At 33.1% G+C, this 27,263-nt stretch overlaps 1 protein-coding gene across 4 annotated transcripts in view; it reads right to left on the bottom strand.

The window, feature by feature from the left end:
• The window catches only part of LOC118202599 (uncharacterized), a 65,264-nt gene extending 38,827 nt beyond the window's left edge, over positions 1-26,437 (bottom strand). The window contains exons 1-3 of one of the 4 annotated variants that reach the window (XR_015039415.1): positions 26,051-26,418; positions 17,723-17,796; positions 11,637-11,862 (exon numbers count right to left, since the gene is read on the bottom strand). Coding sequence is in view for 1 of the 4 variants with exons in the window: in XM_085810626.1 (XP_085666752.1) it covers positions 17,723-17,727 (5 nt within the window). In the remaining 3 variants the exon portion in view is untranslated. Of the gene's footprint in view, positions 1-4,978; positions 5,074-11,636; positions 11,863-17,722; positions 17,797-26,050 lie in introns of those variants that run through there. The other 3 variants (XR_015039414.1, XR_015039417.1, XM_085810626.1) reach the window with 3 other exon arrangements.
• Positions 26,438-27,263: the final 826 nt, after the last annotated feature.

Genomic DNA, 27,263 nt, shown 5'->3' with positions numbered 1-27,263 from the left:
AGTAATTCAGCAGTTGATTATCTACAAGAATTAAAGATAAATTTAGAGAAAGCATCTGAGCTCGCTTCTTTATCTGCCGCGGAAAAACAAGAAGCTTATGCATATTATTTTAACCGTCGCAAAAGTTTGAAAGAATTTAAAAATGGTGATCTAGTATATTTACTTATACCAGACTCTAGCAACAAGCTATATGCTAGGTGGACAGGTCCAGGTGAAATTGTTGAAAGAGTGAATCTTCATTCTTACAAAGTTAAATTACCCGATGGGAGTGTGAGGCATGTTCATGTGAACAAAATAAGAAAATTTTATGTTCGAGCACAAACTGTGGGAGTGATATTTGAAGATGATTCTGAGTTTGGGGAAATTCATACCACTCCAAATAAAGGAGATTGCGCAGTAACTAGAAGGAACATCGAGGTGGATATTAGTCATTTAGAGGATAGCAAACAAAAGGAATTACACGAGCTCTTACTCAAGCACATCGCGTTATTTTCTGGGGAGATCCAAATAGCCAGAGTTGGTGAACATAGAATTCGATTGTTACCTGGAGCTGAAAGAAAAAAGCCATATATCTATAAGATCCCAGAATCTTTGAAACCTGAAGTAGATAAACAGATCGAGGAATTGGAGAGCTTGGGTCTTATTGAGCCAAGTGAAGCTGAAATAGCATACCCGGTCGTATGTGTTGCCAAGAAAGACGGAAGTATGAGGTTATGTATTGATTTCAGGTTGTTGAATCAAGTAACTAAGCCTGTTGATTTTCCAGTGGAGAATGTGACTGATCTAATCAATAAAATTGGACACGTGAATGTTATCACCTGTTTAGATGTCTTGAAAGGTTACTGGGAAATACCTTTAGAAGAAAGTCGTGATTTAACATCATTCAAGACACATCGTTCCCAGTATCGTTGGAAAGTGATGCCTTTTGGATTAAAAAATGCAGCTTCTACTTTTCAGCGAGTGATGAATGATGCCTTAAGAAAACATAGTGATTTTTGCAAAGCATATATTGATGATATTGCTATCTTTTCACCAGATTGGAATTCGCATCTCAAACATTTAGATGCTGTGCTAACTACATTAAGTGATCTCAGGTTTACGGTGAACGTGAAGAAATGTGTTTTTGCACGTTCGGAGATAAAGTATTTAGGACATATAATAGGAGCTGGAAGACATCAACCTGATCCTGAAAAATTACATGCCATTGAAATTATAAAAAGTCCTAAAACAAAGACTGCTCTAAAGAGTGCATTAGGCTTATTCAACTATTATCGTGATTACATAAAGAATTATGCAGAAATAGCTCGCCCATTGACGGAGCTTACAAAAAAGAAAATTCCTGAGAGAATTCCATGGACTGATGTTGAGGAATCAGCATTTAAAGAACTGAAACGTCGACTGTGTGAAGCACCAAAACTGTACACTCCAGAACCAGAAAAACCTTACACCATACAGTGTGATGCTAGTTCATATGGTGTTGGTGCTTGCTTGTCACAACGAGACAGCAAAGGCAGTTTGCATCCTATCAGCTTTGCCAGTCAAAAACTTTCGAAAACTCAGCAGAACTGGTCAACTATTGAACGCGAGGCTTATGCCGTTGTGTGGTCATTAAAAAAGTTCGAGTGTTGGGTGTTTGGATCGAATATCGAGCTGATCACAGACCATAATCCATTATTATATTTGTATAAGTCGGCACCGCATTCAGCCAAATTACAGAGGTGGGCAATGGCACTTCAGCGCTATAATATTCATATTTCTCATTGCCCTGGTGAACAATTAAAAAATGCAGATGCTCTTTCAAGACTAGTGGGTGAATGAAATAGGTGTGAACTAAGTATGAACTAATATGTTTTAAAACTTTGCATTAGTTACTTTCTTTTGTTCCGGAATTATACGAGAGCTACTTTCCATCTGTTTTGAAAATCAAATTACTGGTTTCCATTTAATATTGCATTATAATAGTGTGTTTTGAAATAGTATTGCATATATGTTTTATTACAGAACTCCGGTATTGTATCAAGCCATCTGTTCATCTGTTGTGAGATGAATGTTTATTGCATTTATTTCAAAGTATGTTATTATGTCATGTATACATGTTCCTATATTTTGAATTAATTTGGTATGTGGAGTATACAATTTAAGTTTGTATTTGCTGGTTCAGTTTTCAGATTCTGCTTCGCTTTGGCGTAGCACAATCTTACCGGGGGGGTGTCATGTATCTGGCAGCGGTGAGCCAGCCAATCAGCTGCCTGGCAGAGCCCAGCAAGTGAGAGAGGCCAGTTGCATGTTAGCCTCAGAGGAGGCAGGTTGTAGGTTAATTATGTTGTAGGAGCGAGGTTGTAGGTTAATTATGTTGTAGGACCGAGTTTGCCTTTATTCTTTAAATGTTAATTTTTTTTTCATTATTCTTTGAAAGTTAAATTTTAATAAATGTTGGTGTCGTTTTCCTCATGGTGCCTTATTAATCCGCAAGGTCATTACAATATGATTTTGGTGTCATTTAAAACTTTTTAAGTATTAAATTGGAAGTATCCGTTAATCATCAATGACTTCGAAAATAAATGCCTCATAATGACTTTTATGGATACTGTGTGCATTATATGTTTAAAAATAAATTATTCCTTGTCTATCATTAGTTGTCGTTTTGAAAAGTCAATTCAAGTCATGTAAGAATTTTGCATAGTCTGTTGCAATTTCAGTTCTCAGTTTGATGACTTACGACCAGTCTTTAGCCGCCCAGATGATGTAGTGTTTAGCGGAGGAGCCTCGACTACGATACCGAATGGCCCGGGTTCTAATTCCAGAGAAGGCATGGATGTAACTGTCCGTCCCTTCATTGGAGGTAACGGTGGCCGTCTATAAGGTGCCTCTATAATAAATGGCCACCATTTCAGGCCTCAGGAGTGGCCAACGTCGAAAAAAGACAAAATAGTGCCCACCGTTCGGAAAAAAAATTATCAGTCTTATGGTGGAAGCTGAAGTAGGGTTTGAAAAATCGGTCTGCCAGCTTCTGCTTTATTCAATCCTTCTTCTGTCATAAAGTGAATAAATTCTTTCTTAATTAATAATTTTATTACGTATGCCAAAATCAGAAGGCTGATATCTGTTTTCATAGTAATTGTCGAGGCTTACGAGCAGAATTGGTAGTTTCGTTCCAATAGGTACCAGTATATCATCTGTTGTTATCATTTCAAAACTGATGTTTCACAGAGATAATAATACTTTCAATATTTAAATTCAGAGCCTAAACTAAAGATAGGATGACAGGGCTATGAATTCGAATAATTACTATGAATTCGAAATTTCATACGGAATCGAAAGTTTCTTAAATTGGTAAATATCTATCCGAGAGACTTGTTGTATTTCAGATTGGAACGCAGAAGCTGTTTATTTTAATCTGAATACATTTGTTGATAGCACTTTGGTATCTTTTGTAATAACAAGTGGTGCATCAGTTTTATCTAATGTCACTAAACTATCAGTACTTAATTCAATGTCTTTGTTGGATTGTTGGAAGTTGGATTATCCTTACTGCATTCGTGAGCTATAAAATTAAATGAGCGATTATTACATCAGAGTCTTTGGCTCGTTCTATCCTCAGAATCAAAATATTGATAATTACATGTATTATGAAATAGCTGTTTCAAGTTAGTTTCGACGAAGGATGTTAGATGTAAAATACTTGAGCACGAAGGGGTGCCATTGCTTTGGGGACTGCTAAGAAGGCATGCTTGAATTTGTGTGATTTTAAACCTAGTTCTTATCATTATTGTCTCGATGCTCATATAGAATTTTCTGTTCCAAGCCTATCTTATATATCCTTTCCCTCCTTGCCATCTCTGAGATTATCTAGAGAAGAGCATTCGAAACATCATACATTCAAAAAGGTTAAAAAAATTTCACATTTAAAATACTACAAAAAAGTCGGCGTTAAAAATATTCGCTGGAGAGCTCATAACTAGCCAACATACAAGACGTGACCAGTATGCCTATTCTTCTTGTAATTTGACTCTTTAAGGCAGATCCTCATATCTCTACTTCTCAAATCCTCTGTCAATCTCCAGAATAAGTAGGTACTCACAGTTGTACTTCATTTGTTAATATCCTCGCAGTAAAATATTTCGCAGATCAATATAATTGATCTGTGGTGGTTTCACTGAGCCCCCTTGAAAAAATTCTGGCTATCACATAGAACTGGATCTTCTGAATGAAAGAGATGACTACCTCAACAACATCCACATTACTTTCAAGCAGGATCAATGTGGCCTCTCGGATTCCCCATATAAATATCTGCAACTTATTTTTGTAGGAATGCTTGAAAACGAATGTCTGCTAGTAAGGAACCAAGAAAATGGCGTGGAACTGCTAATGATTAGCGAGATTTTCTTCCGGGGATCGAGAAAGGATTTGTATCATAATCCCAATTACAAGAGTTGTTCTCAAAAACATTCCATGTCATCTTAGTTATGCAACTTCCAATAAGTATCTGTAATGTTTCTGCACGTTAAAATTCTTATAAGTCATTTTCAGGGTGTGAAATTTCATGCGCGATCCTGCATTTTAACAATATTAATAACAAAGTGCATTTGACTATCCAAACCTATTCATTACAGTTACGTTAAATATATAATTTAAGAGATTATTTGGCAATGTTAAGATGTTTAATTCTTTTCAACGAAACATGACGTCTTTTTGTGATTCATCTCTATTATTTTCAATTTTCGCCAAGAAATATGTTTAATTATAAGGATTCGATTTCTTCCAATAAACAATAGTACCTATATTTTAAAAATATGTTATACAGCGAGCAGTTTTGTTTCTCAATAAGTTTAGCAGCAAAATATTTAGAAGAAAAACAAGTAAGCTAATTAAAACTATTATATTTCACATACCTTTGTTTGTGAAAAATAAAATTAATTTTCATTAATAGTAAAAACAGTTGTAATAGTAACATCAATAAAATAAAATATTTTCTTACTTCAACGTAATCAGCTCTGATACTTTGTATCAAAGGATAGTTTTGTATCTAGCTCTTGAAGAAGTTCTATCTCTAACTAAGAAAATCATAAGGACTTCTTTCATTACACCTCAGTGTATTTATGTGGCGTCATCTATATTTTTTGCAGAAAATATTCTCAGAATAACAAAAGGATTTTCGTCTGTTCCCACGTATGGTATTTTAATTCATTTGCCACGAAACTGCATAAATAAAGATAAAAAAAAATCTTATGCATTTTTGATGTCGCCAAAAAGGTCTACTAAACAATGAAAACAGAGGTCTCTGAAGTTTTATATCATATTTGAAATAATGAACCTAGAAGACATAAGCTCAAACGATTTTACTTTTTTGGAATAGCATATTACAGCAATAAAACTTTTCTTTTCCTGAATACTTTTACTGCAAAAGAAAAATATAAAAATATTGGAATAGCGGAACATGCAACAATTAAATAATCCAGCTTTTTAAGAGAAACACTTAGGTGAAATACTATTGTAGAAAAACACTCATTAGTTGAAATACTTATGAAAACAAATTTATGGTCTTTTGCAGGTACAAGGGTGCATATACTCAAATGTTTGGAATATAGAAATACAAAGCAATATGCTATTATGTTTTGACTTAACAATGAAGCTGACCTTTCTCAGCACACAGGTATATGAGTATACATAGTACGCGCTCATCCAAAACTTAAGGATAAGCAACAGTACCAACAGTTTTGAATACATAGAGAAATTTGTATATGAATGAAGACAAATACTGCAAACTATTTATTCCTCATTACCAAACATAAGATTAATAATCTATTGGAAATAACAAATCAAGGCAAAGTTCAGAAGACTTCTACGGAAAGTTGCACTTAAAAGTTTGGCGATTGAAGGATGCGAAAATATATTACCAATGCTAAGAAAATTCGATTTGGCAATACGGAATATGGACACCTCGAATTACGATGCAACAATCAATTACCGTCGCATGCCCATGGCCAAGTGATAAAGGATTTCATGGGGCAGATTGTTCCATTCTTTCTGTAGAGCGTGGATAAAGTTGTGTTTTCCGAAAAATACTGCAAGCAACAGTGTCTTACAGGCTCATTAGAGTTGTTATTTCAGTTTCTTATAGGCTAATGAATTCGACGAATATCAGGAGATTCGCCGCTGCTCTGACTCAAATACATGTAGCCTTACCATTCATAAAAATGTTTTTTTACAGGTGCTGTGGAACAACATAAAGTTTACTAACCTTTCTATAACAATGGTTACCCATAGGGCATCCATTACCAGTACCTGTAATTTAGTACGCCCATTAATATTTTGCTGCGTCATACCACTATAATGATACCTTTTATTATACTTTCCTGCTACTATGCCTTACCCTTTCATGCTAGATGAATCGATATCTGGATACAGTTTCGGACTTAAGCGACCATCACTGGAGTGCAAAATATTGACATATTGGTGCACAGTTCAATTTCGGTCGATCTTGCATATAAGAAAAAGGTTTCTAACGGCTCCTCGGAATAACGCCACACAAATAATCAATCTTGAAGCACATAGCCATAATCAATTTAAATATCGAGCTACAGTGTGATGTGCATTCTTGCTGCTGTTAGTAAAAGAGGGGCCATCCAAGATTGACTGTTCGTGTAGTGTCGGTTGTGAATGTTGTGTTTCTGATAAATAATGGCTTTGTTGTACAGCTTCAGAGGGAAAGCGACTTCGTAAAGTGTAATTAAAACACATCCAGTCATAAACACATTGCAGGTTTTGCCCGAGCTTTGTACGATTCCAAATTTTAGTGGAACTTTGATGGTTGTGAGGCCTCTTTCGAATTTCCCGATAATCTTCCGTGTGTTAAATGAGAGGTGCCTTAACAGAACATAACAAAACAATGTTTATAAATTTTATCTTTTTACATTTAAAAATTTTGAGAATTGAAGCTTATAGGCACATCTAATTTCCTTTTCGCCTGTTTCGAGTTACCACATAATCCCTAAAGGTAAGAACCGGAAATCCGACACCTTTCTGCTAGATACAGTTTAACTATACAAACTGCGTAAAGTTGATTCATTGGATTCTGGAGGTATTCTGTAACTTAAGGTAGCCATTACATTATAGTTTTAATATAATGTCTACCTTAAATTTTGGACCATATTTAACATATTTCATCTTATCCATATTTGTATTCTCTGAAAATTTCAGGGTGCTTCGCTCAGTGCATTCTGAAATAATTCAAACAACTACTTGCATGTACTAATGCAAAAATAATAGCTTTTATTAACATTATCCGCAGAAAAAGATTTTACCGATAATTTTGCTGAAAATGATTAACGGAAGTAGCTTTTTATGAAAGAATTAAAGCCAAAGCGTGCGTTGTAAGCGAATGAATATTCCGGTAGAATTAATAAAACCGCACAAAAATAGTTACATTAAAAGATTACAACGAAAAATATAATTATCTTTTTCCCTCTGTCATATTAAAACCCAAAATATTATTCACAAAAGCAGTCGAATCCTTACTGTCCATGACATTAAAATCCAAAGAAATGTTTTTAAAAAATGTTTTAACTAGTTTTTACCGTTTTCTTTTAATAGTTTAATCCTTTGGCAAGGATTCGCTCAGATATTTTATTAACTTTTGACTTGATCTTGTTTCATATATTGTACTAGTCATTTTAATTCTTCCTTTGAAAAATGCTCTTTTAAATTTTTATTTAATTTTTTGACAAATATGATCCTATGACAAATATGTATTTAAATACGGACTCCGAGAAGGTATCTTAATTATCTAAGGGCAAATCAACAACTCTTAGCTTCAGGTATTCATAGCCGTGTGCTCAAAATACCTGTCTTTATAGAATCCAGAATACTTTATAATTTAAAATTTTTTGTGCTGGTGATTTTAAAATTCTTATACATTATGAAAATATTTGCATTTCTTTATTATATTGTCAAGTATAAATTAAGTAAATGATATTTAAAAACTAAACGCTATTTATGAAATATTTCTTTGTATCTTTCTCGCATGGTAAATTGATCAACTTCACTGAAGATTTCTTTTATCAAGCATTATCTTATTTAAACATTCATAATTCTTTTTTCACTTGATGTAAAAGTGTAAGCAACGTTTAAGTGATGTTTTCTTTCCTATCACGAACGTAGAACTTTTCTTCAAACCTACCGATTATGATTCTAACAATCCAGTAGATCGGATTACTGTTTCAACAACTTCTAAGTTAACAGAATTCCTATGATTAACGATGCTTTGCCGAAAGTCGAATACCACTTCGTTAGAGACATTAGGTATTTCTTGAAAGCAGGCAAGATGAAAAATTAGCAACGCCTTCTCCGAGAATCGAACCACGGACCTCTGGAATACCGGCCCAGCGTGCAGACCATCACACCACGAAGGCACGCTAGGAAGGCCAGAGAAATACCTTATAACTTAACTTTCGATAATTTTAATACTGATCTTAAATTTGTGTCGCATTCTAGAAGAAAGCTTTGCTAGTTTATCATACTCATAGTTCCTTTCGAAGTATAGAATTTTACATGAAGCTTTGAAGAAATTTAATGAGACATTTTTATTTTATTCAAATTCTGATGTAGACAGCAAGTAACTTCCTTGTACGACTGTTACATTATAGATATTTTTTTTCTGCATTTCATTTAAACTTAGCTCCTCGAGTTTCATAATTCAAAAGGAATATTTTTCATTCAACTAATTCAGTTCTCTCTTCGCGGCGAGGCAAAAATACATAAAAACTTAAAAAGCATCTTCCTTAAAATTTGTAAAATATAACAACAATAAAACAGTTTAAAAAACAATTTTTATAATTAAAATGAGAGTTTCTAAACAAAAATATGCAATACGGCCAACGACAGATTTTTTGGTGCACACAATTGAAAGTTTACTTTTGCTCCCGCTCTGCAAAAAGATATTGAAGCTGGACTGACTTAATTCACTATTCTACTAACAGTCTCAAATGTAAACAAATGGTGGTCTTGTTAGATTTAGCAAGACAATTAAACAACTTTTAAATTGCTGATAGTTCTACAGCTGTTGCATACAGATTAACTAAAGGCTTAAAAATCTTAACCGGAACACAAGAACAACATAATTAAATCCCTTTTAAAGCAAAAAATGCTCAATTTACCAACATATAAGAATAAAAGGCTTGAGCTCACCATGTCAAGTAACAGGGTGGTTACGTGTGGTGCGGCCGATTGCAACCAAAAAGGGAAGTGCACAACTACATGTCATATCAGTCGTATATACAAAAATACTAACAGTTTAAGGCTACTCGGTTTTGAGTTATGCGAGATACATACGTGCGAACAGATGTCACGGAAAAAAAAATTTCTGAATCTATTTTGGAAAACATAATCCTGTACTCTATGTCCTGAACACAGATGTCAAGCAAAAACATCGTTTAAATGGGTTCGAAAACGGTCCAAATGGATATTTTCGCTGAAATATGATACCTGAAATTTTTCACGATTGCAGTACTACCTTTACTTCTCAGAAGGAAATAAAAATTGGTGAATGCTTTAAATCGATAAATTTAGTAACTTTTAAAATACATTCCTCTTTTTCTAGTTTCATAGAACTAAGTTACGAATTTCTAAACGAATGTGCTTTCTTGGAAAACCATGGTAATAAAACGTTTGAAATAAGACTAATTGAAATAATAATAATAATACTAATTGTAAGAAAACGTTTTTGAAGAATTTAAAGAAACGATTGTCTGGATGTTGTCTGTTATTGCGATGCAAGAAATATGTCATAAACTTACATATTGAAATTACTGAAGGTGATCTTGTTTAAAGCCTGTGTAGTGCTTGAGAACGTTTGTAACATACGAGTAAATGTCGTAATATCAGATTTTATTTTCAAAACTCTGCATATCAATACTTTTTTTCGGGAGAGGGGAATTGCTTGAATTTTGAACAGAAAGATGACTAGGTTTCGTGCTTCAAAGGAAGCCATCTAATTTCAGTTTAACGTATTTAGAATGTTTTACATTATTTTCATATCCTAAAAGTTTCTAATCACTTTTGTGAGACATTTAGCATAGCATCAAATATTGTCTTTTATTAAGTATACTGTCTTTTATCAATTATAGTTCGTTTATTAATTATGATGCCTTTTTTGAATTATAGTAATACTGTAAACAAACGTTTCTCAAACTATATTCCATTTAGAAAAAATTTCCAAAAAAAATAATAATTTGATTTAAATTAAATTATTAGTCCAAAGGGGCTTTGCACCTGAAGGACTATTGTTTCCGTTTTGCGATTTTACGTCCGAACCCTATAAACGGCGTATCACGTTTCAAATCGTTGCCATCAAATACTATCACCCTGTATTATATTTAAAGAAATTAAGTAATGAAGAATCTGCATAAATGTATGTATGTTTCTCGCATTGTGATAAATCAACGGTACCTAGAGCCATCCAATTTTGAATGGCGTAATCTTACTTGTGGGCATCTAAAAGCCCAAATCTGAAATTTGGAATTTGTTTTCTTATGGATTTCATATTTTGTAAAACTTTAACGAATTTTTGATTAACAAACTCAACGATTTAAAAGCAAGCAATAGCAACACTACACCGGGGGGGGGGGAACCTTTTTATCTCCAGCGCGCGGAACTGTGCATCGGAAATTCTAAAGATAGGCTCATTTTAAAATTATTTTGCGATATTGCTCTTGAACTGAATTAAATGGTTAAAGTTCAAAGAACATGATAATATTTAATAAATAAAGGTAACACACAAAACATTAAAAAACGCCCCTTTAGACGTAATTTAAAATCTGAAAACTTTCAGATTTTTTTTACTATTTTATTAATTTAAACTAACCAGCATAATATTAAATAAATTTTAATTTAAAAAATTGTAAGTATACTGGTAGTAATATATGCTAAAAATTTACTTTCGAAGGGAACAAAAGTAAAGTGGTCCTCAGAAAAGTAGTCGCCGTTTTAAAATGTTTAAGAAATGCTACTGTAAATTGTTGTGAATGAAATACATTATATTATACTTGAAAATAATGTCTCCAAACACTTTATCACACACACACACACACACACATATATATATATATATATATGTTTTCAAATTATTAAAAGTATATTACTTTTAAATAGCAATGATAAACAACATACTGTAACTACAAATACCAATTACATTTTACAATAATATACTACTAATTATAATTTTAAAGAACAGAAACGTATAAATAATTTAAAAAATAAATTAAGTATCTTAATCGCAAGGAATGGCAACAGTTTCAGAACTGGCAAACTGCGCGAATTTTTACTGCAATGTGGCGGTATTGTTATATAATTTAACATAATTTTAAGTGAAAAGGGAAAATATTTGATTACAGATGTTCCTAACATCACTCATGCCTACAATTAAAATTTTAGACAAAATAAATTTTATCTATGCATTTCGTAAAAACAATTAATTAAAATAGCCTATTCGTTAAAAAAAATTAAAACAACTACTTAATTTCGCACTTTATTATATATATACTCGCGTAATGTCGAGTGGACATTACGCGAGTATATAATTTCTTGCATTTATCTTCTACAACAATTAGACAAGTATTGTAGAGCATATAAATAAATACCTGTGTCGTATAGATTACATTTTGCACAACTGGATAATTTGTAGCAGGAAAAGGATTCGGTGTGAGCTTCTTCGACTTCTGCTTCTCCCAATCATTCTCATTTCTTACTAGAATGTCTTGCCTTGTAGTGTAATCAAAGAATTTATGATCCTGTTGTTCGAAAAACTTCCTTGGAATCACCGAATAAATTTATAATAAAGCAAGGAAAAAATCTGATGCTCTTCATCTGAAATGATGCAGTTACGTGCGATATAATGTAGCACATATAAAATGCAAATAACACGGAACTTGTTATCAATAGATTATTATTAAAGATATTTATTACGCTGATAATGGAAATGGTCTATTTTAAGCAATTATTATACCTTAACGGATTTATGAGATAAGTTTATGAAACTATTAAATGACGTCACAATGCTATTAAGTTTAGTTCCATAATTGTAAGAGACACTTGCTTTTGTTTCATGAATGCTATGTATTAAACGGTAGTTCACAGGAAATCCGATTATCCTTTACGGTGGTGCTAGAGTATTTATATTAGCTATAATTCTCTAATGTAAACTTTGTTTAAATTAATATAAATTAGGGGGTTTTTTTATTTCATATCCGAACATTGTTTTCTAATCTACTGGGGTACAATTAATATCAGACCTTTTCTTTAATCTTAAGTTTCATATCTTTGTGTTTTAATTTGTATTTTCAGTCCGAAGTGCGATAGTTCAGAAGGGCTATAAGAACGGCATTTTGTCGCGTTTTACTAAAAATGGAGAGTCAATTTTTAAATTGTTGCCGCCAAATATTATCCTCCTGTATTACATTTAAAGAAAGTAAATAATGAAGAATCTACATGAATGTTTGCATGTTTCTTGCATTGTGAAGAAACTGCGGAACCTAGAGCCATCCAATTTTGAATAACGTAATCCTCCTGGGACCTGGAAGCCCGAATTTTGAATTTCGAATTCGTTTTATTATTTATTTCATATTTTGTAAAACTTTAATTAATTTTTTATTAACAATCTCAACGATTTCAAAGCAAGCAATGACAACACTGTACGGGGGAAAAAGTCCTTTTTATCTCCAGCGCGCAAGACTGTCTGTCGGAAATTCTTAAAGATATGCTGTTTTTAAATATTTTGTGACACTGCTCTTGAATTGCATTTAGCGTTGTTTAAGTGTAAAAATCATGATATTTAACTGATAAACGTAACACACAAAATGTTAAAAGAGTCTCTTTGGTGTCTTATATTAATCTTGCCATTTCACTTCCAAACCGAAGAAGTAATATCAATACACGTAATTATTTTTAAATTTTAAAAGCCCCAAAACTTTAAAACTGCCTTATATGTATATAAGAATTTAACATTTTGATAGGAGAATGTTTAAGGAGGAAATGCAATAACGAAATGTTTTATACATTTATTTAAAAATGAAATGTAAATTAATACAGCAGTAAAAGTTAGCTATCAGAGAAGAAGCAGCTGAAAACATAACAGCAAAAAGTGTGCAAAAGAAAGCATACATGTAAAGAACCAGAAATTACGTAATATCGATATAAATCATGCATTTTTCTAAATGCATTACTAATTATGGTGTTATATATATATAGTATTAAGGATTTTTTCCCTCGAATTATGTTCATGAATAATTTCACTTACAAATAAAATAAAGACATAAACTTATAACGTTTTTGTTAACTCTTAACTAGTCGGTAAGCTTGATCTGAGGCGAACGGACTCGCTGCATGGTTGGTTTTCGTCGTCTTTCTCAAATGTGAAGTGAATAGGAAGCAGTTTCTTCTAGATAGTCCTTCACGAAGACGTCCCTCCGCCTAGACAGATAGTTTCGTGGTTTATACCCTATTCAGTCAGCCTACTGGTCAGGCGCCATCTCTGAGACTGTTCCTTTTATAAATCTTCTACATCTCTTAATGTAACAGTAACGAAAAATAAATGCTCAAGTTCAGTTTATGACCAGTTGTAAAAAGTTTCATTAACATTTCTATTTTTATTTCTTTAGAAAAAACAGTTTCACGGACGGCGGGTACCTTTATACACCAAAAATTCACAAGAAAGGTTAAGGGTTAATTTGTCTACCCTATTAATATTCATGAAGATATTTTCAAAATCATATTAGCAACTTAAGAAACAATGTTAAGAAAACATTTCCTGCGCAGTTTTACTTATTTATTTAGTTATTCTTATAATTACATATTCAAATTCTTTCAGCAGAAACAGCGAAATAATTAAGTCTACACCATTTCATTACAATGAGTTCTTTAGGCAGTCTTTCAAACTTTGTTAAGTGCATTATCTAAATAAATTTATTTTACTCTTTAGAGAGTTTTAATTTTCAAAGATTTGATTTATTGAAAAATCATGATTATACATTATTTAGCTTTTAGACGCGAACCAATGAGCTATCATAATTTCCACATTATATCGCTAATTCAATCTGCACATTTAAACTCCCTTTTAAAGTATTCCAGGATAAAAAAATTGGTACATAGCAGTTTTCGGCTTAACACAATAGCCTAATATAGAATTCTTGTGTACAAGTCAAGGTCAGTTTGAAGGAAGAAAAATAGAACTATAAAATGTGATATACTCTGAAAAGAAGTTTCATTAATCAAAACTAGGTGAATGGAAGTAAAAATATGATTCATTAATCAATAGAAGGAAGAATGTAACAGGAAGATAGACACAAGCATTGTGATTTAAAATCTGTACCTGGGATAATAAAGTATTCCACTCTGATTGCTGTCTGAACCAGACAGAAGAAAAAAAGAAAAAACCTATGCAAGAAGTTAGCATTAAATTAAAGGAGTCAGAAGACAGTGGGACCAATGACGGAATATTTAATATTTAATATTTATTCTTTAAATAACTCTTTTGACTAATTAAACATTTTTAAATAATAAACCTGTAAGGTATTTCTCTCGCCTTCTTAGCACGCCTTCGTGATGTAGTGGTGAACACACTCGGTGCGTATTCGAGAGGTCCGTGGTTCGAGTCTCGGTGAGGGCATTGCTCATTTTTCATCTCTCCTGCTTTGAAATAACCTAATAACTCTAAGTATCGCTCGAACTAAAAAGGTTGGTGTATGATGATCCTCCGCCACCAGGATTTGGCGACTGGATTCCCTAATCATCAGTCGCCGTTTAAAAGAGGGCGTATGTAAGGTATTTGTACTTTTCCCGACTTTGTAGCATACCTTCGTAGTATAGTGGTCAGCACACTCGGCGCGTATTCGAGAGTCCGTGGTTCGAGTCCCGGCGAAGGCATTGCTCATGTTTCATCTCTTCTGCTTCGAAATAACATAATGACTCTAAAACCTATAAAAATTTAAATAAATAACAACATATTATGATAAATTAAGTTTGTTTATTTTTTTGCTGTCCGCTTGCCATCGCTCATGGTATCGTTGAAAACAATTTATTATAAAAAAATGAGCACTCGCATAATATCTTTCAGGATGTCTTTCATGTTCATGATAAATTCAAGCAATGACTCAGAAATTTCGTACCAGTCTTTCGTTAAAATGCTCCCCCCAGAATGGAGGTTTAGACTGGGACATATATCAGCAATCTCATTTTATTTCCAGATTAGAAATTCATACTCAAATGCCAGATTAACATACACAAATAATGTTCGCTTAGTCAAGTATTTCTCAGTTTTCGAGGGAAAATCCGTTATTCCTCAACGTTATAGCTCCATAAGCCTGTTACTAATGGTAGCTAAAATCTGGGAAGGATAACTTTGAGATTAAATTGATTTTAGAATATTAACTGCAAGATGAACGGCTTAGATTTTGCAGCGATCTTCGCACGACTAAAAGGCATCACATGGGCGGTTAATAAAACATGAGTATGTTGGCCTCCTTTACAATTCTTTCGATCTGAATTTTCTTGCAATCATTTCGTGGGGAAAATCTTGCCGAATTCGCTTCGCGACAATCACTGATTTTTACAGGTACTGATAAAAATGGGCAAAATTTCATCATAAGTTTGCAGCCATAGTCCAACACATTAACTGCGCATCTCTGCCCCAGTTTTGATGCAAAAACCCAGGGGAATGGGCCGAAGATCTTCCATCCCTCTTCTCTTACTAACAAACTACTTGAAAGTAGTACCCCATACCGCACATACTCGATAAACTTACAAACATGTACGCCTCATTCGGAATTCAAACCCTGGCATATCGGTGTGGCAGTCAATGTTGTTAGCCACTATACTACTCAAAGGCTATGATTTCTACAGAAAAGGTAATGCCAAATGTTTATTCAATTGAAAGGTATACTTATAAGACTATTTTAAAAATTAAAATTATGTTTTAAACGAAGACACATCTACTCAGCAGGCAATATCAACAGCCTTTAAAATACTAGATCCTACTGTGAATAAACTTATAAACCATTATTTATATATAAATTATACATTTATATTTATACATTATTTATATATATATTTATAAAAAAATAACCATGTTTATAGTCTTTTGAAGAACGTGGGAAAGTGCAAATCCATATATGGCTTTCTGATTATAACTTTACATATGAAAATTTAAAGTTTGTTTGTACAATTTTAATAAAAAGTAGTTGCCTTAGAACGTCTAAGAAGAAAAGAAGGAAGAGTCGAGAAAAGACTTAAAAACTTGGTTTTTACAGTATAGAGGACGATACTGTTAAACGTTGTATCATTATAGTTATACTAACATGAGCAGTAATTGTGGACTGAAAAATTAATATTGCGAAGACCGGAAAGAAAAGTAAAGTTAACTATGCGCATTATCAAAATAATGTTTTGTCTTTTATAGTTAAGAAATTTAAGAACGGAATTCCACTTCTTGATTTACACAATCCAAATTAAGTTGAAATCCATCAGGATAAAAACATGAATCGCACGTGACAATCTACAACTATAACTTACGGAGGAGGAAAGGGAGATAGGGATGAAGTGTATATTCTTTCTGAATTTTTCAGAAAAGTCTTTTGATGAGGCATCAACGGACTGTTGCGTTTTCAAATTACTGACACTTTATATACATTAACCAAAGACAATTGACAGGCCATAAAAAGCAGCACAAAAGGATTAGGAAAACACACCCTCCCCTTCAAATTGGAATTAAGATGTGCATTTTGTCAGGGAAACTAACCGAAGCTCGATAGTTGAGAGACTGACAACTAAAAAAATAATACTTGTATTATAATTAGCTGCATTACATCAAAAGTTTTAAAAGAGTGCCCAAACATCTTATATACGAGTAGATCAATATATGTTTTTCATGACCTTTTCGGTAACAGCAGAGTTTGGGGCCAAATGTTTGAAGTTGGGAAATTTTATAGAGAAAAATGGTATTGTTGTAGTTACTTTTTCTTCATCTGTATTAATTGTTATCGCTATAGGGATATAATAAATGTATCCTATCTTCAGAGGTTTGCAGCTATACACAAGGTATGAAACGTTCGCGTATAAAAATGCTTGTGTTCTTAAAAGAGGAAGGTAAATAACAGGATACTAATTTTAACGCTGTAATTTCTTCACCCTCAAAGATTTCATTTTCAGAATGATATATTTTACAGATACAAACCGGAAGATAATAAAATTAGTTAATAATATTGCCCGGAAATTGTAACATATCTGATGAACGGAAACGGAAGCCAGCGACGGAAGCTAAGTCTAACACGATATGTTTTCAATTCTACCACAATGGTACATTTCGTCACAAGTAAGTGAAATGCTTTTTAGGTTTCTGTTGCTGTGACTTACCTCACAGTTTTGACTTGTCTGACAGTAATATCAGAACATGCCCACGAAATTTATCGTGGCAAGGAGTGCAAGATTGTGCCTATCGTTGGCAATGGCCTTGAGCACCATACAGATGACAGAGCGATTTTGCTCAGAAGTTTTTAAGTTTCTGAATTAAAATACTAATCACAAATAAAAGGAATTAAATTAATTATGCAATGAGTAAGTAATGCTCGCCAACATAAGGAAAACCTTTTCTCACAGGAAAACTGAGTTTCTGTCATCAATTGACTGCTTCTGTAAATGCTTGTATAAATATAACTAAATAAGGAAACGTACTTACCACATTGAAACGTCGGAAATGTCCTTTCTTTTAGTATATGGTATTAGTGTTTTATTTAAACACAATAAAATATCCTGCGAGAAACATAATGAAGCCATATGTCACTTTACTCATATGAATTATATTTTACAGTTTTTTGACACATTAATTCATAGAATCTTAAGTAAATTTCTTCCCTAAACTGCTACTTCAATTAAGGAATGAATGAACATATTGCCGCACACTATGTCACAATACATAAGCTTTCATTCGTGATGGATTCATCTGCGCAGAACAACAAATATTTTTAAAAATGCAGTATTTCCATTTTATACTCGAGTTTGGAGATACCGTAATAATTTAGTATTATCTAAATTTAGAAAAATATAATTAATCTTCAGTTTGAACATTACTGAACGACCGAATAATTTCCAGTCAAAAAATAAAATCCCCTTTCCCTCTCCTTCCGATTGAAAATCTCTAAGTTAAAGTTGGTATTAAGTAAAAATCAATTTTATGAAACTAGTTTAACAGCTTTACTGAAATGAGTGTAAAACAAAGGAATAATAACTGTTAACAAATACAGGAAATATTTTTAATATATCTAGCCCGCAAAAATAACTATTGTATCATGCTAACTAACACATGAAGCATAAAATATACGAAAAGCATAAATCATTTTTTAAACGCGCAATGAATCAGAATATATATATACTAGAAAGCACGGCGGTCATACGAAATGTCCGCTGTTCTAGATATTATAAATTGTAATTAAAATGATTTGTGCAAAGGTATCTGCTAATTAAAACTCAATTACCCAGGGCAAGCGGCGAGGACGCCCCTTTGCTTACTACCCCACGGGGTTTTCCCCTTCTACTTGCTTAAAGTAGAGTGCAATGAAGGAAACTACTGGCTTTACATTTCTTAAGAGCCCACCGCCAGCTCAATAAGTAAAAGTGATTTAAATAATAAAATGTTAATTCACACGTCAAAGATCTCTTTGTACACAACATTTCTTGTGTAGATCTTTCGATCATTTTTAAGCTCGCCTTGCAGAGGACCATTAATTATTTTTAATTTTACGTCCGTTCTTTCACGAACTCTTGAACAGGCAACATAAAGTTGACCGCGTCCAAATGCAGGCTCAGGTAAAAAAATGCCAACACGCTTAAGCATTTGGCCCTGAGGCTTATTGATGGTCATAGCAAAGGCAAGTTTTACAGGAAATTGTCTACGTCTCAACTAAAACGGCAACCCTGTGCCGTAGCAACTTCACCGCATTGGCTAGTACAGTTACCCAAGCAACCCATAAACTATCGGCGACAAACAGACACTTAAGCCGCATATAATAAAGATATTTATTTATTTCATTTTATTTGTTTTTCATTATTGCCGGTTTTTGCCGGCTGCATATTTCCAAATTCTATTATATATAGATGTTAAATTTATTTAATTTAATTAAATGTTAAATGCACGTGCTCTTGTATTTTTAATTTTTTCGGCTTAGCATTCTCATAATATTCGTCACGCGCTGCACTGCACGGGGAATAAAACAATTTACAGTTACGCAAGCAACCAATAAACTATTGGCGACAAACAATTAAGCCGCATATGTATAAGATAGTGAAACTTCACCTTCCAAAATTTGAAAGACAGTGAGCGCGAGTTAGAAGGGCTTTTAAAAAAGTACTAATAGTGACGTAAGCTGTGCCAGTTATGCCACTTTCAGTAATGAAAGTTTCTTGAGACCAGTGTTATAACTATTTTTAATCATTATGTCACAGCCTTTACATATGCATTCTTTCTCTGCTCCAGTGCAATCCAATTCGGTAGTGGAGGTTGGCTGTCCGCTCTGAATGATACTAAAAATTTGAAATGCTACAGCACTCGTTGCTGTAGCATTTCATTTTACTAACTTTCATTTTTTCGAAAGGCAATCAAAATATTATGCAAAACTGCCTTAAATGAATATACTTCTTCACAATAAAACAATTATTTTCTTTTAAATATTGCATAAATCAAGAGGTGTATGGTAATTTTGCTTTTCACTTTTCTTCAAAAAAATCTTCGAAATTATGTTATAAACCGAAACAAATATTCTTAAGTAGGCCTTTAGTGCAAAAGCGTAAAATGAACTTAACATAAAACAGCAAATATCTGTAAGTATGATTGTAACTTTTAAGCGATATCAGTTACAATGATGCGCCATAGTAAGACGAAATTCCTGAAATTTTGTTTAGCAATACGTGTTCAAAACTTTTATAAACTGCTGACCAGAAGCGAATTTATAAGATTAGCCTATAAGATACCCCTTATTCCAACATTCCTACAAATCATTCATTCATATTTTTAAGATATTAAACAAATTTTGCATCTGAAGATGAGGGTTACCTAACTGTTTAAATGAAAAGATTCTCTTATTTCATAAATTCTCAACTACTGCTAGCCATTGAATTTGCAATTCTAACAGAGACTACGATACAAAACACACATAAATTTATTTTAACCATTTCCTGAGATACGAAGATGAAGTCATTAAAATTTCAGGTGAGTTATACAAACAGAATGTGTTATGATCATAACGCAGTTTAGTCGCCTTCTGCAACAATATTTCTAGAGGTACAGGCACAGTGAAAGAGACACTAAAATAGGTTGTACAGGTGTAGTCCTATCGCACTAATTGTGTTGTAAGGATTATATTAATTTTATTAACAGCTAAATTTTGAGTTAAACTTCCTTTCCTATCGCTTCTTAATTTCAACTTACCACTTCCGACCAGCACGTAGTTTTAGAATCACATCTGAATGTAAATTGAGGAAGAGTGGTATTTAACCACGAAGTTCTACTGTCTTAGTCAGAAAGAACCAGAGATTCTGGTTAGCACGCATCCACCTTTTTAGGTTAATCTCTCTTAAGCTATTATCACTCTCGGCCGTAATTTAGACCCTTGATAGCTTCGTAGTAAATTAGCGTTAAGGGGCCAACTCCGTTTAGAAGTTTGATAGCTTCGGTCATATTTCTTTAGTTAAGATTAGTTTAGTTTAATTCTTAATATCTTGTCGGCTTTATTGAACAACTCCAAGATGGAGTTCTGCTAAATTTCATTTGAATAATAAAGGTTCTTTTAACCCTTTTCGAGTTTATTTACTGTCTCACGAACTCAAGCGATTATTCGCTTACTAGTTCTTAAGATTCTTCACATTCAACTGTAGCTTAGAATGACACAGTGGCAAATCCTAAAGTGTAACCAAAATATTAACGGAGAACATTCCAGGGGAATGATCCGAGGGTCTCCCACCCTGTTTTCCTGCCACCAAATCCCTCAAGAGTATTTTTGGCTTATCAGTATTTTGAGAGCCTCCATGCTGTACTTACCAAACGTCCATGTCTTCTCCGAGATCACAAAAGAGTCGAAGAGACTTTGGTTATTATTTTGGAATACTGCAGTCTAAACAGCTCTTTGCTGTAGTTAAACTTCCGTAACTGTAGATGGTCTTTTTCATACTACGTATAGGAATTTATAAATAAGATGAATCGTGAAAGATGTAAACGCGTCAGCGGAGGCAGAACCGTAACATATCGCTGCATATCGAAGAAGTGTCGGACGGTGTTTCTGACGTGTCCCTGTTCATTATTCTGTTGACAAGTGACTTTGGAGTGGTGCCTCCAAAAATATAAAGCAACCACAGACCAATAATGCTACTGTAATGTAACACTGACTGGTCAGAACGCCAAATATGTGCACCAAAAGGCGGTGGGACTTGTATCCAGTCGCTCCATAAGTCATAACTTCTGATGCTAGTAATTACGGTAATGATGCATAAGGCATAATTCCAACAAACTCTGCTTACACTTGTCCTTTACATGAGAACTCCATCATATTGTATTTAAAAGCGCGACTCATCTGAGACGACAATTCATACACCCATGTGCGTCGCTGAACATACCATTTTAGTCTCAGAGGAGGATCTGCATCGTTAAAGGCAGATAAAGCAATGGCTATCACCCGTCAACAAACGTGTGACCGTACGTAAGAAAAATGTTACCTTGTCATGCACTTTATTTAATACACTTGTAAATAGTGCGTATAGTCTTCATGGTTATGATGCGACGTCTATGAACTGTATGACATAAGATCTTAAGGAGGAATGGTTCAGACTTACTATTCGCACAGGATATTTTTCCTAATGAACACTGGTGCAGCGAGGTCGTTGTGGCCGTCTACTTCTCACCTTACGTAAAAAACCACCCTGCCATACACTTTATTTGTGCTTAGAGTCCATGTGTCCTTCATAGATCTTTAGTTTCAATGAAGATTTTTACCTTTTTATTTCAATGTGCTGCGATTACAATAAAGCAATTTTTTTGCTTTATTTTTTGAGACATTTATATTAAAATATATTTAATGTATGCAGCTTGGATATAAAGTTTCGCTTTTGCGTTCAGTTGAACGCAACTGGGAAATACTTGTGAATAAAATAATTATTTTCTTAGAAAAGTTTAAAATTCTAATAAAATTTCAAAGCATAATTTGTTACCTTTACACTTAGCAAGCATTTACACTGATGTTGCTGCAATATATTGTGATTTAGCCTAGATTATGCATTTTTGAACTTTTTTCTGTCCATGCACAGATTGCTTCTGCTTCATCCCAGACTGTGCATCATTAACCAAAGAACTGAATATTTAGCCAGACATAATACGAAATGCAAAGAATAATGCACAGTTTTCCTTGTATAATAAGATAATGGATATGATTTAAAGAAATGATCTCAAGAAAAGGAATACTACTGAGGAACACTTTAATAGCATTTTGGCAGCCAAGATTTAAATACCCAATAAAAAAAAAACTTTTAAAAAAGTTGAATCAGTAGAAGAATACCTGTCTAATTGGTCACTTGATAAAATTTTCAATTAAAAAACCAAATACTTTTGATGCATTTGATAAAGCAGTATTAAAAATTAATTGCAATAATGCTGCAATTTTTTATAAAATTTATCAGCTTGATATAGTATATGCTATATGAATTTAAATTGCACCATTTAATATGTCTGTATTATATTTTTAATAACATTTAAATATGATGTAGAGACATTAGGTTATTTCGAAGCAGGAAAGATGAAAACAGAGCAACGCCCTCACCGGGAATCGAACCACGGAACTCTGGAATACGCGCCCAGCGTGCAGACCATCACACCACGAAGGCATGCTAAGAAGGCGGGAGAAATACCTTATAATGTAATTAAAAGCATAATACAAATTTAAAATGTTAAGAAATACATTTATTGTTTTTAAATCGCTCAAATGATCGAATAATTATAATTTAAAACGTATCTCAAGTAACATCAGATTGCATTATTCTGAAAATTGATTTTTACCCATGAATCACCAATGGTAAATTTAGAGCTACTTGCACAATGGTAGCATTTAGCAAACTGCATGAATCATAAAGGTAGCCTAACGTAACGCAACGCAAAATTTAAAAAATTTTTGGCAAAGCTCTGAGACATTAAAAAAGTGCTTATGCTGTGGCCGAATTCGAAGGCTCATTTTGAAATTACCAGTAATGGAAGTGCATATATACCTGTGATATTAACGATTGCAACAGCTTTTTCTTGTAGGCACCCTCATTTCTATATGCTGGAGATTGTCATTGCATAATGGTGTCCAGCATACAATGTGTACGTAAGTATTTACATACATACTGTAGATAAAAAATTATAGAAAAGAGGTTCGTTCATTATTCAATATTAAGGTATGTATCTGCGCATGAGTTTTAAATTGATAATAGAAACGCAAATTTATTCAATATAAAACACACATAGAACATTTATGAATTTGATTTCAGAAATAACTACTTTTTCAGACGTTTGACATAACTTCCAATTACAATGTACTAAGAAGAATAACTTCAGAATAACTTTCATTTCACATCATTTGAAATAAAGCAATACTACCGTTAAGTTCAATAATTAGAGATGTTCGCACAATGGGCATATTCAAGACGTTGCAGTTGCATATATGAAATCGTTATATTATTTTGAAACGAATAGTAATGTTGTTTTTGTTTTGAAATGAAACAACAATATTGCTCATTTCAAATCATTTTAATCCTGTTTCACCAGAGAAATCTAAAATAGTAGAGTTCCGTCCTTCATAATAAATATATTCTTCAGTTATCAAAGGAAAATGCAGAGTACTTTAATCATAAAACTTATTGCAATTGCTTTTTAGAATTATGTATAATATCAATTATATAAAATTTTATTACAATAAAAAAAGAGAAGCCATATTTCCTACGAATGGATTTTATTCTATAAATAAAGATACTTATAAATAAAAAGTTCATCTAGTTCCTTATAATTCTAGACCGTGAATCAACCAACTAAAAATGAATTTTATGAAAGATTTAGTTAATTCTTTTTTTATTTCAGAATCTTTGCTTTTTATGATCTACTAATTTAACAGCTTTACTATATATGTCGTTTATACAAAAGTTATACTTAACGTAGATCCCATACCACATTAGAGATTTTTCTAATAATATACTGATGCAAGTTTAATTCTGCAAAACTATTAATGAAACACTTAGAGAAAGACTTTAATTTAATTTCCTGTCTTAGTACATTTAGGAGTTTGAATATTATCAAAGAATGAAAATTACTAGAAATACTGAAGCACTGAAAATACTGGAGCCGGGCCTGAATGGTTTGTTATCATAACTTTAAAAAATGTTAAATAATTTTATTTTTATTGGTTATTTTTTCACAATGTTTAGCACATTATTATCCAAATCTTTAATGAATTCTACACTTTATTATAGTCTTGCACAAAAAAGTTACATTAAATTCAAAAGTATATTTTTTGGATTTATTTTACCTTAATAATAAAACAGTAAATCGTTCAACCAATAATGTCATTGATTGAAATAAACCACGCCTACTTCTGACCTATCTCATTCATACACTACAATTGAACACCAAACAATGATATAAAATTGAATTCGTATTTTGTAAAATGAAATATTTGTCAATACATAATTTATCTTGTGTAGTATATTTCCAATACATTTGTATTTTGATTTTTTTCTTACAAAATTAATGTTATAACGTAACTTATTATTTAAGCTACTGTTTCTTTTTACTGGAAAACTATATCCAGTGCACATGAAGCAGTGATTGTCAGTGTTATCAATCAGGCGTTAATTACGTCTCTACTACGAGCTAGAATAAAGGAATATTATCAAAAATTGTTAGCTGTGTGTTTTGTAAGTATATAAGTATTTCCTCCGCCTTCCTGGTGTGCCTTCGTGGTGTAGTGATTCTGCACGCTGGGTCGGTATTTCAAAGGTTTGTGGTTCGATTCCCGCCGATGGCGTTTGCTCATTTTTCATATTGCCTGCTATCAAAAATACCTAATGTCTCTACAGTGGCGCCCGAACTAAAATGGTGTTGGATGATGATTATCCTCATCCAGGATTTGGCGATGGGGTCCCCTAAAGACCCCAGTCATCCTTTAAAAGGGGGAATATATAAGGTATTTCATCCGTCTTCTTAGCGTGCCTTCGATGTATCTTGGTTCTGCACACTGGGCCGGTATTCCAGAGGTCCATGCTTCGATTCTCGGCGAAGGGATTTGTTAATTTTTTCATCTTGCCTGTTTCCAAAAATACCTAATGTCTATACAAGTATTCTGTATTTTTAAATCACTGTTTCAGTTTTAATAAAACATGATTCAAAATTACGAAATTCTAAAAACTAAAGGTAATTAGTTACACAATTTCTTTACTTTTAATTTTTTAACAAATATAATTAAAAAATATAATTTCAAAATATAAAGGTAAACAACACTTTTTTGATTCAAATAAGAAACAGCCTTATGTATAAAATGAACCAGTGTGGCACACGATGCTTTATAAAATAAGAAATAAAAAGAGAAAGCCTTGACTTAGACGACTTTTCATAAATGAGTTTGGTATGCTTGATTATAAATGACATAATTTGAGTTAAGGAATAAGCAATGTATTATCTTAATACACTATTTTAAACGTTAAGCTGAGCGTATAAAATAAATAGGTTGACAGAAGGACATTTTAAGGAGAAGGGGGAGGGACTCATTTTATATTCATTCAATATGTTTTTTAGGGGGGGGAGGAATTCAAAGGTATAACAATATATCTGCGTCTCCAAGCGCTTCAGTTCAATCGAGAACGTTTTAGGTGGCCAATCAATATAACCTTATAAATTACTCAGTTACCTCGGAAAATACTCTTAGTCTTTTTTAGAAAGGATCAATCAGGGCATACCTAAAAAAGATAAGAAGCTGAACTAAAGGCTGGAGCAACGTACCTTGGAACACAAACTTCTGGCCAATTCTTTTCTCGGTTAGTCCAGATGAGGAAGTTTCACGAGGAGGAGTAAGCCTTATCGATGAACTAACTGCTCCCAACTCGATGAGAAAGAAACAAAAATGTTATTGCGGGAAAGGGCGTGAATCACGTCAGCTGCTTGGAGCAGGTGGTTGGACAAGAGATCGCAGGTGTCAGAGTACGGAATGCGGCGTGGGCAACAGAAATTTAGAGTTCTGCACAAACGCAGGCAACAGCATCCCGCATACGAATCTCAGCCTAACAACTGACTGACAGGAGAAAGGGTTACGACCCCTAGCGACAGATGTTGTTTCCATCATAATGGATAAGTTATGACGGGAATACGTTTCCGTGTTGATAAACACATGCTGCTACTAAAAAAGAGAGAGAGAAGGAATAATAATCGATACTGGTGTCTGAAAGGAATTATGTGCAAAAAAGAAATTCTCAGCGTAACATATAAAATAGTTTTTCGTGTTTTATGGGACTGCTTAAAACATATAATCCCAATTAATTTCACTCCTATTTCCTACATACAAACTTGCAGTTTCCTTTCAGAAAGGAAAAGTAGCAGCAATTCGTTGTAGGTAGGCCTGTAATTTTATGGCATGGGGAAAAGAAAATTCGCGGGGTGGCAGCGGTTAAGAAACAAAAATTCTCGACATTCCTGCATTAATAACTTCACGAAAAATGTCTCAAAAGTTGAGCATTTATATGAACATTTGGACGTAAGAGATGCCTACCGGGGGGGGAGAGAAAAGAGAATAATAACACAAATAATAAATACGTAACTGAAGTCACATTACACAGTTTTCAATTGAAATTTATGTACATAAACCAGTCAGATTCCGAAATTGTAATTACCCCTTTCATTTGCACATTTTTTAATTGAAATTATCATTTGTAAACCAGTAAAATTCTGGAAATGTGTTCAACATTTCCTTTTTAGATCAAGACATTTCTTTTCTGTTTTCTACGATTCTGAACTTCCTCAACTATGAAAAACCAATGACAGGAATGCTGAACTTCTCAAAAAGCTTAAAATTTCAATTATTTTCCACAAAAGTAATAAAATTCCATACAAATTTATGAAAAGATCAAGACACAAATTTGCGCAGGTCGGTTTAATTATCATTATCTTATACGATCTTTATATACATGGTAGCTTACATTTAAACCTCAACCGGACGTAT

Source organism: Stegodyphus dumicola, chromosome 2 (assembly GCF_044657685.1).
Source record: "Stegodyphus dumicola isolate Sdum_Otavi_A_Nest chromosome 2, ASM4465768v1".
NCBI lineage: Eukaryota > Metazoa > Arthropoda > Arachnida > Araneae > Eresidae > Stegodyphus > Stegodyphus dumicola.
The sequence above is the reverse complement of the archived record's forward strand: the minus strand, read 5'-3'. Positions and strand labels throughout refer to the sequence as shown.